General features: G+C 39.6%; 1 protein-coding gene across 1 annotated transcript in view; it reads right to left on the bottom strand.

Annotated features, from left to right (window-relative positions):
- The window catches only part of COL5A2 (collagen type V alpha 2 chain), a 211,045-nt gene extending 198,450 nt beyond the window's left edge, over positions 1–12,595 (bottom strand). The window contains exon 1 of the mRNA XM_089670000.1: positions 12,374–12,595. Coding sequence (XP_089526126.1) covers positions 12,374–12,464 — 91 coding nt within the window. The 5' untranslated portion in view covers positions 12,465–12,595. The remainder of the gene's footprint in view (positions 1–12,373) is intronic.
- Between the last annotated feature and the right edge of the window lie 2,449 nt (positions 12,596–15,044).

Here is a 15,044-nt window from a genome sequence, read left to right as displayed (position 1 = left end):
ACAGAGGGCCCTGCTCATTAGAGCTTACAATCTATAAAGAGCTTACAATCTAGGAACATATGGATCAAATTTCCGGGCCCTGCTGAACTGACAGAATTTCCATCCATTTATGACCAGCTTATACAATGAGTGGATACTGAAAAGTAGTTCATTATTTATCAGCTTCTTTCAATGTTTTCCCAGCACACATCTTTTTGAAAATGCCTTTAACTACCCACAAAGAGATATGTAACAAACTGCAGCATTTAGTATCTTTGATGTGGACAGTGCCATATAGATTTGAATGTGCATTACATTAGAAGACAGTTCTAGTGATTTGCAGTTTTATGAGAACCACATTTCAAGTCATGCGGTAAACAGCCTAATAGCCACACAAAATTACACGTCGTTATAAATTATTACCTATTACAAAGATCACAGAAAATATGTAATAAATCATAAATTCATCAGAACCTGATTTTTCACTTTGTACATGCTGGAGAGTTAACACTTGAGTTCCTTGTACCTGTAGTGGACAATCTGAGGGATTCTCAAGCTCTCTGTTTAATTTGTATTTTATTATTATTATTATTATTATTATTATTATTATTATAGAAAAAGCAATAGTAGTTGCTGGGTCATGCAAGGGTAGTCAGAAACAATCTAGAAATGTGATTTACCAGAGAGATCTTACTACTGGAGCATCCAAGACATATACAAACCTAGAAGCTGACTCAACCCAGCTAGAACTGTGAAAAGTCAAAAATATCACTTTTAGGTGGAGTGCCCCTTCAAGTCATCTTCACACCAAATAGTGATGCTTCATTTTTGACAGGCACTAGAGAGTTATTCTTGACTTGTATTAAATGATAACCAGTTTAGATGAGATCGGGCGCATTCAGGGTGATGTGGCCATAGGCATGGATGTGGAGGTAGAGGCACAATGTATCACATATGGTGGGAGTGTTCTAAAATACAAGAGTATTGGGGGAAAATAGTAAGCTTGATTCAGAAAATTACAGAGGTTGATATTCTAGTAGACCCAGAAATTTATCTTTTTCATAGTACTAAGCTTTCAGTTAAAAAATACAAAGAATCTGGTTTATTGTATTATTTGAATGCAGCAAAGGGACTGATACCCAAGTATTGGAGGAGACAGGAGGTGCCGAAAATAAAAGACTGGGTGGATAGGGTGGATCAAATATGTAAATTGGAGGAACTTTATCATTTGAATTTAAATAAATAAAATTTTGAATGAAAATACGATGGAGAGTTACCATACTAGATGGAACATGGGAGGAATTAAAAAAGTCAAGGCTAGCCTTAGAGGTTATGGGGGATCAACATAGAATAATATGGAAACAAATTTTGTTCTTCTTTTATAGGGATTACGTTCTCCAGAAATGAACAGGAAAATGCAGAGCAGAAGGGGTCACAGATTGGATGGGAGGCGATGAGTGGTAAATAGGTAGGGGGAGGGGGGGAAGGAATGAAACAATAAAATGTTTTGATAAAAAGCTAAGGTTTTAATGAGTATGTTTGTATAACTTGTTTATCTGAAAAATTAATAAATATTTAAATTAAAAAAAAAATGATAACCAGTTACTGTAGCAAGCAATAGAAAATTGTAGCATTGTAAATAAATATCTTCCAGTATTCAATTATGTAATACACAAATCTAGTACACGGGTAAAGTCAGGAGTAGAACCCACAGTTATGTGGTTATCATTTCAAGAGTGAGCAGTTTTTCTTCCTAATATGACAAGAAATCCATCTATTTCTGGACAGGCCTGTAACCACCAGAGCTGTCCAAAATCTTTTTTTTTTTTTTTACATTGAAATCAGCAAGGCTTCAGCTTACTTCCTGTGTGGTCTTTTAATAGAGAAGGGAACAGTTAAGATCACTGTTAGCTCTGTACTGCTGTTTGCTTTGGGGAGATTTCCCCTCACTTCCTATCAAAGTGGCCACACAGGAAGTCAAACATGTATTATTATTATTATATTATTACTAACAGTTATTTTAGCTGTCCCCCACTCTATTTCAATTTAAAAAAAAAGTCATAGATGGAGTAGTCCTTTAAAGTCCAACTCCAGGAAAAGTAAAAAATGCTCCCCTTGCATTGTGGCTGCGCCTGCACTGCAGATGTAAATGCTTGATTCTGTTTTTGCAAACAGTGCTTTCCTGTGCTCCATCGGTGGACTCTTCCTCAGTGTCCCTACATCCAATGCAGGGCTATGGGTCCTGCATTGGCCTTGATGATGTCAGGGGACCTTAGATTACTGGAGTTCCGAGGTGAAGAGCCTGCCAGGACTGGTCAAGTAACAGTGGGTTGAAGGATTCGGTATGTAAAATTACTTTCCCACATCCCATCGACATAAAAAACAGCCCCAATGCACAGGACCATTTTTAATTTTCCCGGAGTTGGGCTTTAAAGTACTACTTCTGCTATGACATTTGTACTTTTACTGGAGTTCAGCTTTAAATTTCAAGAACTAACCAACATTTTAAAATCTGTCTAATTAACACATGATTTCAAATCAACCTTTAGCTGCATTACACTGGAAAAAAAATTTAAACCACTGTGCACGTATCCTGACAGAGGTTAGGTTACCCCCTAAGTAAGTTTTTCTATAGCTGTAATATAATATTATATGAACATTTTAAATACAAATATGGAAAATATCTAATAAACTGTTGCTGGCTGTATAAGTTTGGGGTGGATGCTTCACTGCTTTCTGGGTGCTCCATGTCTTCATCACTTCAGCTCCCTAATGCATTCTGGCTTGCAAAGTTGCAAGTAGGTTTAGTATGGCTGAATGGCAGGAGGTGTAAATCTTGATGAAGTCACTCATCACTGCTGCTTAACACAAACTCTTCAAATCTTCATTCAAAAATATTATATCCAGAGTAAAACTCAGATCTCTCTCTATTATCCTAAAAAGCACAAAATCTCCTGGCTGTCCCACAAAAATACATTCTTCATCACAGCTGCACTTATGTTCTCTCAACAATTCATATTATTTACCCAGTACATATATGTTATCTCAGCTACTAACCCTGCTATAAAGAGCCCTCTGCTACTCTGCTGTTTATTGCAAGTAGGGTTGAGCTGGAAATTTTTAGCACATAGGTCCTCACACTTTAATGGGCTAACAGCTGCCAGGTTGCTAGTAGATTGAACTCATATGTGTGGACAGGGTCCAATGTACATTACGTAGCCTGGGCGGTACTACCAGCTAATTACCATGTCTAGCCTGCTAGCTGAAAATCGCAGAGCAAAAAATCCAAAAAGTGTCAAAGCTCAATTTTAGCTATTTTTTGGAACACAGTAGGGAAAGGTTACTTCCCTGATAGATGTTTCATTGCTTTTTGTATACCCATTGGGGGGATTTTCTCTCATTTCCTGTTCTGGTGACACTCTGCCACACTCAGATATAGAGGGTATTGTCAGGCCATGAACTGAGGGCAAATGGGGTCACAGACAGAAGTTATAAAACGAGACAGAGTATGTATTCTCCCACACTCTTTGGAACAAAAGGTGTTTTATGGCTGTTTGTGCTTCCATTGGAAAGATTTCATTTACATTTTATGTCCTAGTGACAGGGGACAGAGAGTGAGGAGAAACCCCCCAGCTGGGACATATGCAACAATAAAACAAAACAGATGAAAAAATCAGATTCTTTCCTACCCTATAACAACCTAAAGCAAAATGTTTGGCTGTAGTTAGGTTTTAAATTTTGCCTGGATCTAAGACTTGTTTCATTAGATAACATTTCCAAAATATCCTAGATGGATGCTGTTACAGACCTTCCTATTGCTATTTCATACTATTTGTATAAGGCCCCTTTCACACAGGCGTTCCGTATGTCCATTTTTCATCTGTTTGTTTACCGATAAAAAACAGACTCCCATGTATTTCTATGGACTTGCGGATGTAAATGGATGTAAACGGACCAAAAATGGATGTAAACGGATGGAAATGGATGTAAACAGATGAAAAACGGATGAAAAAACAGATCTAAACATCCGTCTTTTCTTTGAAAAAACAAGACTGAACTGAAGAAAAAAAACAGAACGCCCGTATGAAAGGGCCCTTAAGAGTAATTGAATCTATAGTCTAGGTCCAAGAACACACAACGCAAAATCAATTCAAAATATATCTGTGTCTGCTTTTGTATTTAGATGTAATACTTGGTAATTGTAATGTTCAAACACGTGTTTGGCCAGTAACACCTCAAAAAAGCATTCAATGAGAATAGTTTCCACTAACCCTTATAGATTCAGTTAGCCACTGCATTGCTATACAGTTGTTGGTAAGTCCACACACAGTAATCATGAAATGTATGACTCAAAGTGAATTCATTATGGTCATGGATTCCATCTGCAGTCATTTCTAACTTAAAGGATAAGTTCATCTTTGGGAACTTTACATGTTCCCATAGCTGCAGCCATGCCCACCGCCCCCCTCCTCTGACAGATACTACAGGGAGAAGTTTCCCATACTATCTGTCAGATTTGAAAACAACACAGCCGTGCGGGGCTCCGCCCACACAGCCGCATCACTCATTCACAGAGTTCTGTGAATGAGTGCCTACAAGTCCTGGCAGCCTTAGCAGCTGTCGGCTTGTAGTTTTCAATGAACTACCTTGGCACTGTGGAGCTCTATGGTAGTTCATTGAAGCTTCCTGTTGGAATATCTGCTTGCCGTATGGGATGTACAGATGACGGATCTGCAGGAGACCTGCATGGTATCAGCAATCTACTGATCTTCTCTGGTGTAATGCTTTCCAAGCTCTTGCACACAAAAATAATAAATGCACATTTTTTACCTGCAAAAAAATGTGCATTTATTATTTTTGTCAAAAAGGTGAGCGTATCCTTTAAAAGGGAAAGTTCCATTCATCCACCTATCCACAATAATAAAATTGGTAGGGTTTTTTTTGAACATCCTTTTTCTGATGGTTACCTGCTCCTACTTCCACAATTCTCAAATACTCAATGTGAATTCATTCTGGCCATGGATTCCATCTGCAGCCATCTTTCACTTAAAAGTGAAAATTCCACTCATCCTCCTATCCACTCTAACAAAACTGGAGTTTTATATCTTTGTGAGGGTAGGTACCTTTTTCTGACAGATACCCGCTCCTACTTCCACAATTCTCACCAAAGCAAGAATTACAAAAGCTAGGCTCACCCGCAGCTTCAAGAAGGCTATGTGACCAGTCTGAAAGCAGAGTGTAATCTTGTGCTTGCACTGTGGTGATCCGGCTGGGAGACAGAAAGAAGCCACAGCCTGCTCCCACATCCAAGAGGGTAGTGCCAAGGATCCACAGCCTGGAAAAAGGAGCTGCTGATTTTAATTTTTGTAAAACAGGACCAAAGTTGCTCTTTAACATTGAGGACATGACATCATTATTAGTAAACAGGATTTTTTTATAGCGCCAACAGTTTGCACAGCAATTTACAATATAAAGGGAGAGAGTACAATACACTTCAGTACAAAAGGAATAGGAGGGCCCTGCTCTTGGCGCTTACAATCTAAAGGAAGGGGGAGGTGGTACAAAAGGTGATAGCTGCATGGGATGATCTGATGGAGGTGGCTCAAGTACAGTTCTTAGGTGGAGGTGTTGTAGGCTTCCCTGAATAAGTGAGTTTTCAAAGATCGCCTAAAGGCAGACATGGTGGGGGCTGACCAGACATACTGCAGTAGGGAGTTCCAGAGGATGGGAGAGGCTCTGGAGAAGTCCTGGAGGTGAGCGTGGGAGGAGGTGACAAGTCAGCTAGAGAGCAAGATGTCTTGGGAGGAACGGAGCGAGCGATCTGAATGATATCTGTGGATGAGGCTGGTGATGTAGCGAGGGACAGTGTTGTGGATGGCTTTGTATGTTGTGGTTAGTATTTTGAATTTTATACATTGGGTTAGCGGAAGCCAGTGAAGGGATTGCCAGAGAGGGGCAGCAGTCACTGATTGGTTGGTAATGTGTACGAGTCTAGCAGCAGCATTTATAATAGACTGAAGGGGATTCAATCAATCCAATCCAGTGTAATGATATTACTAAAATGTTGACTGGTCCTTGTAGGAAATTACTGGTGACTTCATTATAGCAATTCTAGGTTTCCTTGAATGTGGATGTAGGTATCACTTTGTCTGCACATTTACCTAGAAGTGGTTCCTGAGACAAATTTTTTTCACAGTAGGTCTTTTCATAGTGATCTCATCCAATGGGGCCAAATGACAGCAAAGCTACCTGTTAGGGATGACATCTACACAATCGTAAAACCCATATGAGGAGGCACACAATCCATACTATGGGCGCAAGGAGTTTAGATAATTGGACCCACCCAGCCTTGCAGTAATGCTGAATGTTGTGTGCTGCCAACTGGGGCACAATTCAGCTATCTCTACCATGTGAGTGGCCAGACTGCATAGAACTGATAATGTACATTGGGCAGCCCAGTGGCTAAGTGGTTAGCACTTCTGCCTGGCAGAACTAGAGTCATCGATTCAATCCCAACCATGGCACTACCTGCCTGGAATTTTCATATTTTCCCTGTACCTGTGTGGGTTTTCTCCAGGTACTCTCAGTTCCTTCCACACTCCAAAGACATGCTGGTAGGTGAATTGGATCCTGTCTAAATTGACCCTAGTATGTGTAAGTATGAATATGAGCTAGAAACCTTAGATTGTAAGCTCCTTGAGGGTTAGAGACTGATGTGAATGTACAATATATGTAAAGCACTGCATAAATTGATGGAGCTATATACAAGTACCTGTAATATAAAATTTTTAATTAAAATAAATGTACATCTATCAGGTGACACACAAAAGCACGCTCACTGAAGCAAATACAGTGTAGCCAGTTGTGAATGAACATATCACTCCACCTGATAATACAAACAATTAAAAAAAACATACAAAGTTACATATTGATAGCATAACTCTTGAATATGTTTTTTAATCCAAGTTTGTTTCTACCAAATTGTAATGAAACAGGATAACCACCTTATTGTTGAAACAGGATAACCACCTTACTGTGAAGAAGCTAAAAGGAACCCAAAAGCTCTTAAAATCCTGTGATTCAAGGGAAAAAAAATCACTGTCTCTCTTTTGTGTAATGAATAGTCTTTTCCAAGAGAGCTGTAATCCAGCTTTACTGCTAGAACATTCATAAGTCCATTACGTCATCAGACAGGAAGCCAGCGTTTTTATTGATTGCATGTAAAGTTTGTAACCCCTGGCCAGTTCTGCATGTTACAACAATCTCCATCATTTGCAGTAACACTTTAACCCTAAAAATGATAATGAATACCACAATTGGGCTGGGGAATAGTTACTGTAAATACCCTTGTTTAGCATGATGTTGCCATACATTCTTCAATTGTGTTTAGCAATCCAGAGAAATATCAAGGAAGTGTATTATGAATACCAACAAAATTCCTTAATGAAAAAGCTGTAAAACCTAAAGGTCTAAACAACATTAGACACACGTTTAGATATTTATTATATCGAGTCAAATGGAAGGTTAAAGCATGTTTACAGTGAAAGCTTTTGGCTAGGCTCTTAACACAAAGGACCCAATCAGGTCCGCCTGTCAGTTTTTCAGGCGGACTGAATTAGATGATCCATTCACCCCTTTGGACCAGCAGGTGTAAACATACTTGTGTCCGTTTACATCCGCCTACCTCTGGTTCGATCCAGTCTGCTAAAAAAAAAATGGAAGGGGATCCATCCTTCTCCATTTAGGCGGATTGGATTGGAGGGCAGTCGAGTGTACACCAACAGTGGAGTCCATTTCCTCCCAACCACTGAGAGCAGAGTGAGCTCTGTCTATATCCACTCCGCATAAACTGAGCAGACACGGACCTGTCACCCACCTGCTCTGTTCAGCAAGGGATCAGTGGAGAGATCCCATGCAGATCTGAATAGAGTTCACCTCGAGTGAAAGGGGCCCTAGAGTGGTGAAGATTTAAAGATTTTTGCTGCTCTCTGTGTACTTGTTGTGAAGATGTACCCTCTTTGTTTGTCCTGGTGACAACTGTCACTGGGATGGAAAATGACTGGGAATTCCAATATGTTATGGATGTGACCACAACAGGAATAGTGGGGAAAGCTTTCATTGGGGACACCTGTTAACGTGACAACTGTCTAAGGAGATTTCTCACTGTTTCTCATTGTTGTGTCTTTAAGACAGGAAGTGAAGGAACATCTCCCCAATAAGATTGACAGGCTTTAAACCATTCGTTATGCTATCCAAAACTAGAATAACACTTTACTGAATATGGATGATAATTGGGCCAAGACCAAGAGAGAGCACGCATTCCTGCGGAATTGTTGTTAAAAAATTAAATGTACCCAATAAAGCAACATAGTAATAAAAAGCATCCAATGCATGACTCCAATACCCAGAATAGAGTGTGTTCCAGTATTTATTATACACAACTGCATGTCTCTCCAGTTTCTTTCTTTCTTTTTCAGAATTGCCTCCTTGCCAACTATGGTTGTTGTTCCTAGGAGTTGCGTCTGAGTTACAGTGCAAATAGGGGAAGGAGACTGGACACATACCACTGTTCAATTCTGTACTACAGTGGTCAAAAAGGTCTGCCTATGGTTGTTTTCTTCTTTAGAGTTATTAAGATCTGTTTTATGTAAAAATCCATCTTTCTCAGGACATTGTGTAAGGAGACATTGTGGTATTAGGCTGGAGTTGCAGTAATCAACAGGAAGTGACATAATCTGGTCTAACCCTATCATTTCCATTAAAAGCATGGACACAAATGTCATAAAATATTCACTGACACATTTTTGGGTGATATCTAAAGCTGAGCATACAATTGCCCAATTCAGCCACCTTCATCCAGCAGAACCTTTTATAAATTTGGTTCCAGCAGATGCCTCTGGTTAGCCAAACTAGGAGAATGGGATTTATTAGCTAGGTCTCAAAGCCTCCTCTGATCACTGTTGTGAGACAAGCCATCCCCATTAGTGTCTCCTCCTTGCTCCCTCATGAGTTTGTAGCATAAACATTTGACCCTCAAGTGACCCTGTATAATGCAACTGGAAAATACCATGGGAGACCCAAGAATTAATCATTGTGCATCAGACTGAACATAAAAGTATTTTATTATGGTTCAACCATCATCTGAGATATATGGCCACCAGATTTTCATAACATCAAGCAAATAGGTTGATTAGCTCATAGCAAAGATCATTTTATGATAGTTAGTAAGGCAGACAATAATGACCCGATAACTAGATTATTGGGCAATATATTCCTTGGTCTTTTAGTATCTATAATGAACCAGAAAAGAAAATAACCAAAACATTTTAAAGAAAGCCAACTAAAAGTAAGTAAGTAATAAACATTTCTCCAGTAAGGTTAACTTTGTAATTCTCCCCAGGGTGTGTTATGCTTCGGTCACTACTACTGGAAAAAGAAATATTACACATACAATGATATCATAGCTTCTTTCATGATTAGGTCACCAATGTGTCTTATCTCAGTATTCTCTGTACATTGCTATTAAGTTTCCAGCAGGTATTTACATTACGATTCAATGATGGTATTTCAGTTCTCTGCATTTTAAAAAGCTAAGTGATCTCGATTTTTTTTTGTAAATTTGATCCCTTCTGTTTTCCAGAAAAAAAGTCCTGTTAACCACTTTTCAAGGGTCTGGAAGCCAAAATATGACTCATTTACCATACACTACTGTATTCTGCTGTCTAGGTCAGCAGGGACCTCATGGTGAGTTAATGTATTGTCTATGCCATAAGAATTGATATAAAAATGTATTTTTGTAGAATACCTTGAAGGAACACCATACCACTTCAATCAATTTTAGGGATATCTAATGTCCTGCAAACAGGCAAACATAATTTATAGTGTAATATAACTTTTAGATCTTTGCAGTAATAATGGAAAAAGCTTTATAAATACACATCCACCGCTAGAGGTCTACTCTACTAGAGGGCTCAGTTACAGTAACAATAAAGTACATGTTCTTCTTTGTCTCTACAAATGTGTGTAATATTCTTGAGGTTTATGCAAAATAACACACAATGTATTGCACTGTTGTAGATAACAGTCTTCAGATGAACCTGTCCTTTTGTTTGGGAAGCCTTCAGCCAGGTGCTACAAGACTCTCAGTAACCCTAAGTGCAACTTTATAGAATTTTATCCTGCTCAATAATCTGGCCCTTTGCCTCTGGTTTTGTCCTAATCCAGCTCTGTAGTTTGTTTTAGATAGCGATCTGGCAAGTGGGCACTTTTTTTCACTCTACTAGCTATATGGGAATCCCAGCAGGTATTGGTGATTGCATTCTGACACTTGTCAATTATGTTATAAGGAATTACCCCACTGAAAGTGTATAGAAGAAATCTGGTGAAGTGTTTGGACAGAAGGTCTTAATTAAAAAAGTAATCCACAGACATACAATAAAATATAATCAGATATCACGTCGTAACATACATTAAAACCTCTTAAACAATGTGAATTAGACAGTAGCTTGCTTTAGGTACTATATGTGAAAGAAGGAGTTAACAGGTACATGCCTTCATGACAGTACATGCTAGAATTAATGACCCCTGACATGGCACTGAAGCCAACTGTTGTAATCATTAGAGTTCTGTTGTCTTTTCTGTAGGTGTGACCATACAGAGTGCACATCCCCCCAACTGGTATTTGAGCTCTGAGCAAGAGATATGCATGGGAAAGTTACAGACTGAGTAAATCTCCAGACGTCCTTGCTGGATCACCATCATCATGCGTCTTACTGTGAAAAGAAAGCTGCTAAAGCTATCTGATACCAAAGACAGAGGGGGGCATAATATATTCCATGTGGTCATTTTAAAGACAGTCCTCCCTGTCTGTCCAAAAAAAATCATCATCCCTATGACTGCTATGTACAGTCTCACTGGGGGGATTTACTAAAACTGGAGCACTCAGAAACTGGTGCAGCTATGCATGGTAACCAATCAGTTTCTAACTTCAGTTTGTTCGGTTACGTTTTGGCAATAAAGCCTGGAAGCTGATTGATTCCTCTACAGAGTTGCAACAGACTTTGCACTCTCCAGGTTTAGTAAATAACCTCCAGGGGGAGATTTACTAAAACTGGAGCACTCAGAAACTGGTGCAGCTGTGCATGGTAGCCAATCAGCTTCTAACTTCAGTTTGTTCAGTTAAGCTTTGGCAATAAAACCTGGAAGCTTATTGGTTCTTCTGCAGAGTTACACCAGATTTTGTCCTCTCCACGTTTACTAAATAACCACCAATGTCTCTGATGTCTATTTACCTTTAAAAGGTAATAGTTCAGTAATTCTTCTCTGTGATATGACCAGGTATCACTGTGCCTGTGATTTCAGTGCCACAGATGAAACTACAATTCTTCCCATTGTCATTATAAATGATCAGCATATTGAACATGGTGTCAAGTTCATCTATAAAAGCAATCTATTGGCAGTTGAAATAAAATCTGAACATTGTTGTTAATATATATATATACATTTAAATATTTATAAATATATATATATATATATATATATATATATATATATATATATATAGTTTTCCTTCTCTTTAAACTACACAGTTTTGAAACTGTACATCAATTAGCAACTCAGAATGTGCTAAATACAGCAATGTGTAAACATGACTTGGTGTGAAGCTCAGTAAAAAGTTCACTGCTGTGTCTTTGTTATCCAAAGCAGATCCCAAGGGAAGGCAATACAAGGAAATCTCTAAGGGAGAACAGAGCTTCAGGGAACAGTCAAACTGTGCTCTCTGTCTGCCTTAAAAAGAAGTCTAATTGCACAAATCTATCCAACAATACAAGAATAAAAACTAAGCTATCAAACAAATATCAACAACAAATCCTGCCAGGAAAGTGGGGATGAGCAACATTCCAAAATGAAATAATTCAATGCATCAAAATAAAAAAGAGAAAAGGTTGGGAATGGCTTTTGCTTAATTACAGAAAAGAAAAATACAGGCTAAGTGTAAAAGCAAGTATAATTAACCAGGAGACAAGGGAATTCTTTCTCAACAAAGAAAAGCCTGAAGACATAGCAAGGACTCCACCCTTGCTGGATGAAGAAGTCAGAAATCTGCAGCAAGTAACTCTGTGCCCCACACATCCCTATCCATCAGTTTCGTCTTCCTCCTGCCAGGTAACACCCGCCTTGCTCTTGTCAAGACCTTTACTGGGACAAATACCTTTAGGTCACATGGCTGTTCTTTTACACCTCTTGTGCAGAAATGAAGCAACAAACTCCAGGTGATCAGCCCAAGTGAAGCAGAGATCCATTGTTGTAAAAAGTAGTTCAAACAAACTTATCCACCTTTCCTATAAACTAGCATTACACAAAAGACTGAAAATTACAGACTTGCTTTACTTACCACTTTCTTCATCTTGAGCTTTTACAGCTAGAAACTGCCCTATGAAAAGTGAAAAAATAAAGAAATTCCTTTTCTGTATTAAAATCATCATGCCTAGTTGCTAGACATGTGATTCTTCTTTTTTGGGGGGGTGAAAAAAAAAGGTTAAGGTCTTCTGAGCACCATTAAGCCACCAGTATGTTTCCTCTGAGCTCCAAGACAAAGTCTGCAAACAAGACCTTTTTTGAAGTGTTGCAGCTTTAAATAGGAAGAATGCAGCCTTCGCTAGTTTTCCTGCCCCTTTTAGCTTGTGCAGGCTTATAGTCATCCATTCCCTGCCAAGCTGAGTCTGATTGATGGTAAACAACCGAATCAAAACTACTCTCTTCCTTCAACTTCCCTGCTGGATGGAAAGGCTTCTCAGGACAGCAAAGTGACCAACACTGCAAGGGTTAATTAACAGGTTATGTTTAATAGACTAAAACCGCCTGCTTTCTTCTGTCTCATTGTGTCAGCTCTGATTTCTTGTGCTGGGTTATAGTCATGCTTTCTTTAGAAGTGTAATATCATCAGTAACAGTGACATTAACAGTAACAGTTCATTTTATTATAAGAAAGTAATAATTATACATTTTCATTTAAAGGGGTTAAAAAAGAGTATGCTAAAGAAGGCAGACAATTATTAAAGCTGCACTCCAAATACAAAAAACGTTTAATTAAATATATCCTCACTAGTCATAAAGACACTCTGTGTGTACCAAATGCCTTTGCAAAACCAGATATTACCTTGTAAAAGTAGCAGTGATATTATTGTTGTATTGTACATAGGGGCGGACTGACCATTTGGAAACTCGGGCACTGCCCGAGGGCCCAGGGTCAGTAGGGGGCCCCATGAGATGCCCCTGGTACCTTTTTCATAAGCTTTTTTGAGTTTGCCCCATGATCCCCTATTGCCCGGGGGCCCCATGAGTTGTCAGTCTGCCCCTGGTTGTACATAGCCTGTGCAGAGATAAGAGCTGTGGGAGGGATCCATCTGGCTCCACCCACCACAGCCTGTCTGTAGAAAACTACAGGAAGGGGGCGAACACAAGACTAATCGCCGTGCACAAGGAGAGAGAGCAGCAGTGACAGGTCTTTACAGGAAACTCCTGTGCAGAGCCAAAGTTTCACACTGGATTACTGCACAGATCTGGAAGAAGCACACAAAGAACACCAAGATTCAAAGAAGAATAAACATGACCCTTGTTTTTACATAATATTTCATAATAATCAGCTTAGCTTTAATGAATTACTAGGTGTTAAAGAATATTTCATATTCCTGATTAGTGCCTGCTGTACCATGTACTTATATGAAAAAGTATCCTATTCTCTTTGTATTGCTTCCTTTGTGTGAACTCTCTGGTGCCCCTGCCAGTCCCTCTGCTTCCCTATTAAAAACTGACCCCACTTGGCATAAGAACACAGAATTGTCAGTTTTCTGGCTGTTCTGGGAACTCAGCCTACACTCCTCCAATGACCAGACTTCTGCTGAACCCCCGCCCCCCCCCACACACACACAACACACACACAGTCATTCACTGGGAGGATCAGTGTATTGCTGTTTCTCCTCCCTGAGCTGCTTATGCAGCTGAGAACAAGAGGGTATGTGATCATTTATATAAAAGGAGGAAAAGGTTATTTATAATGTTTTTTTATATCTATACACAAATGTTTTGCTTTTCAATTCTATTTCAAACGGAATGGGTTGTTTTACATATAAACTGCTCAAAAAAATTAAAGGATCACTTTGAAAACACATCAGATCTCAATGGGGAAAATGTCATGCTGGATATCTATACTGATATGGACTGGGGTAATGTGTTAGGAATGTAAGGATCTCCATCAATCGATGTCATCGTTAGATGGAAAGGAAAATGATCAACCTACAGAGGAATGAATTCAAAGACACTTCAAAAATCAAAGTGAAAAAATGGTGCAGCAGGCTAGTTCATTTAACTGCAATTTCATTGCAGCAACTCAAAATGGTACTCAGTAGTTTGTATGGCCCCCACGTGCTTGTATGCATGCCTGACAATGTCGGGGCATGCTCCTAATGAGAACACAGATGGTATCCTGGGGTACTATCCCCCAGATCTGGATCAGGGCATCACTGAGCTCCTGGACAGTCTGAGGTGCAACCTGGTGGCATCGGATGGACTGAAACATGATATCCCAGAGGTGTTCTATTGGATATAGGTCAGGCGAGTGTGGGGGCCTTTCAATGGTATCAATTCCTTCATCCCCCAGGAACTGCCTGCATACTCTTACCACAGGAGGCTGGGCATTGTCCTGCACCAGGATGAACCCAGGTCACATTGCACCAGTGTAGGGTCTGACAATAGGTCCAAGGATTTCATCCCAAAACCTTGTGGCAGTCAGGGTGCCATTGTCTAGCCTTTAGTGTTCTGTGTGTCCTTCCATGGATATGCCTCCCAAGACCATCACTAACCCACCACCAAAACGGTCATGCTGAACGATGTTACAGGCAGCATAACATTCTCCATGGCTTCTTCAGATCCTTTCACGTCTATCGCATGTGCTCAGGGTGAACCTGCTCTCATCTGTGAAAAGCACAGGGTACCACTGGCGGACCGACCAATTCTGGTGTTCAATGGCAAATGCCAATTGAGCTCTATGGTGCCGGGCAGTAAGCA

This window comes from Staurois parvus, unplaced genomic scaffold (assembly GCF_062004578.1).
Source record: "Staurois parvus isolate SC_StPar_1 unplaced genomic scaffold, SC_StPar_1.0 ptg000011l, whole genome shotgun sequence".
NCBI classification, from domain to species: Eukaryota; Metazoa; Chordata; class Amphibia; order Anura; family Ranidae; genus Staurois; species Staurois parvus.
This window is presented reverse-complemented; position numbering and strand designations above follow the sequence as displayed.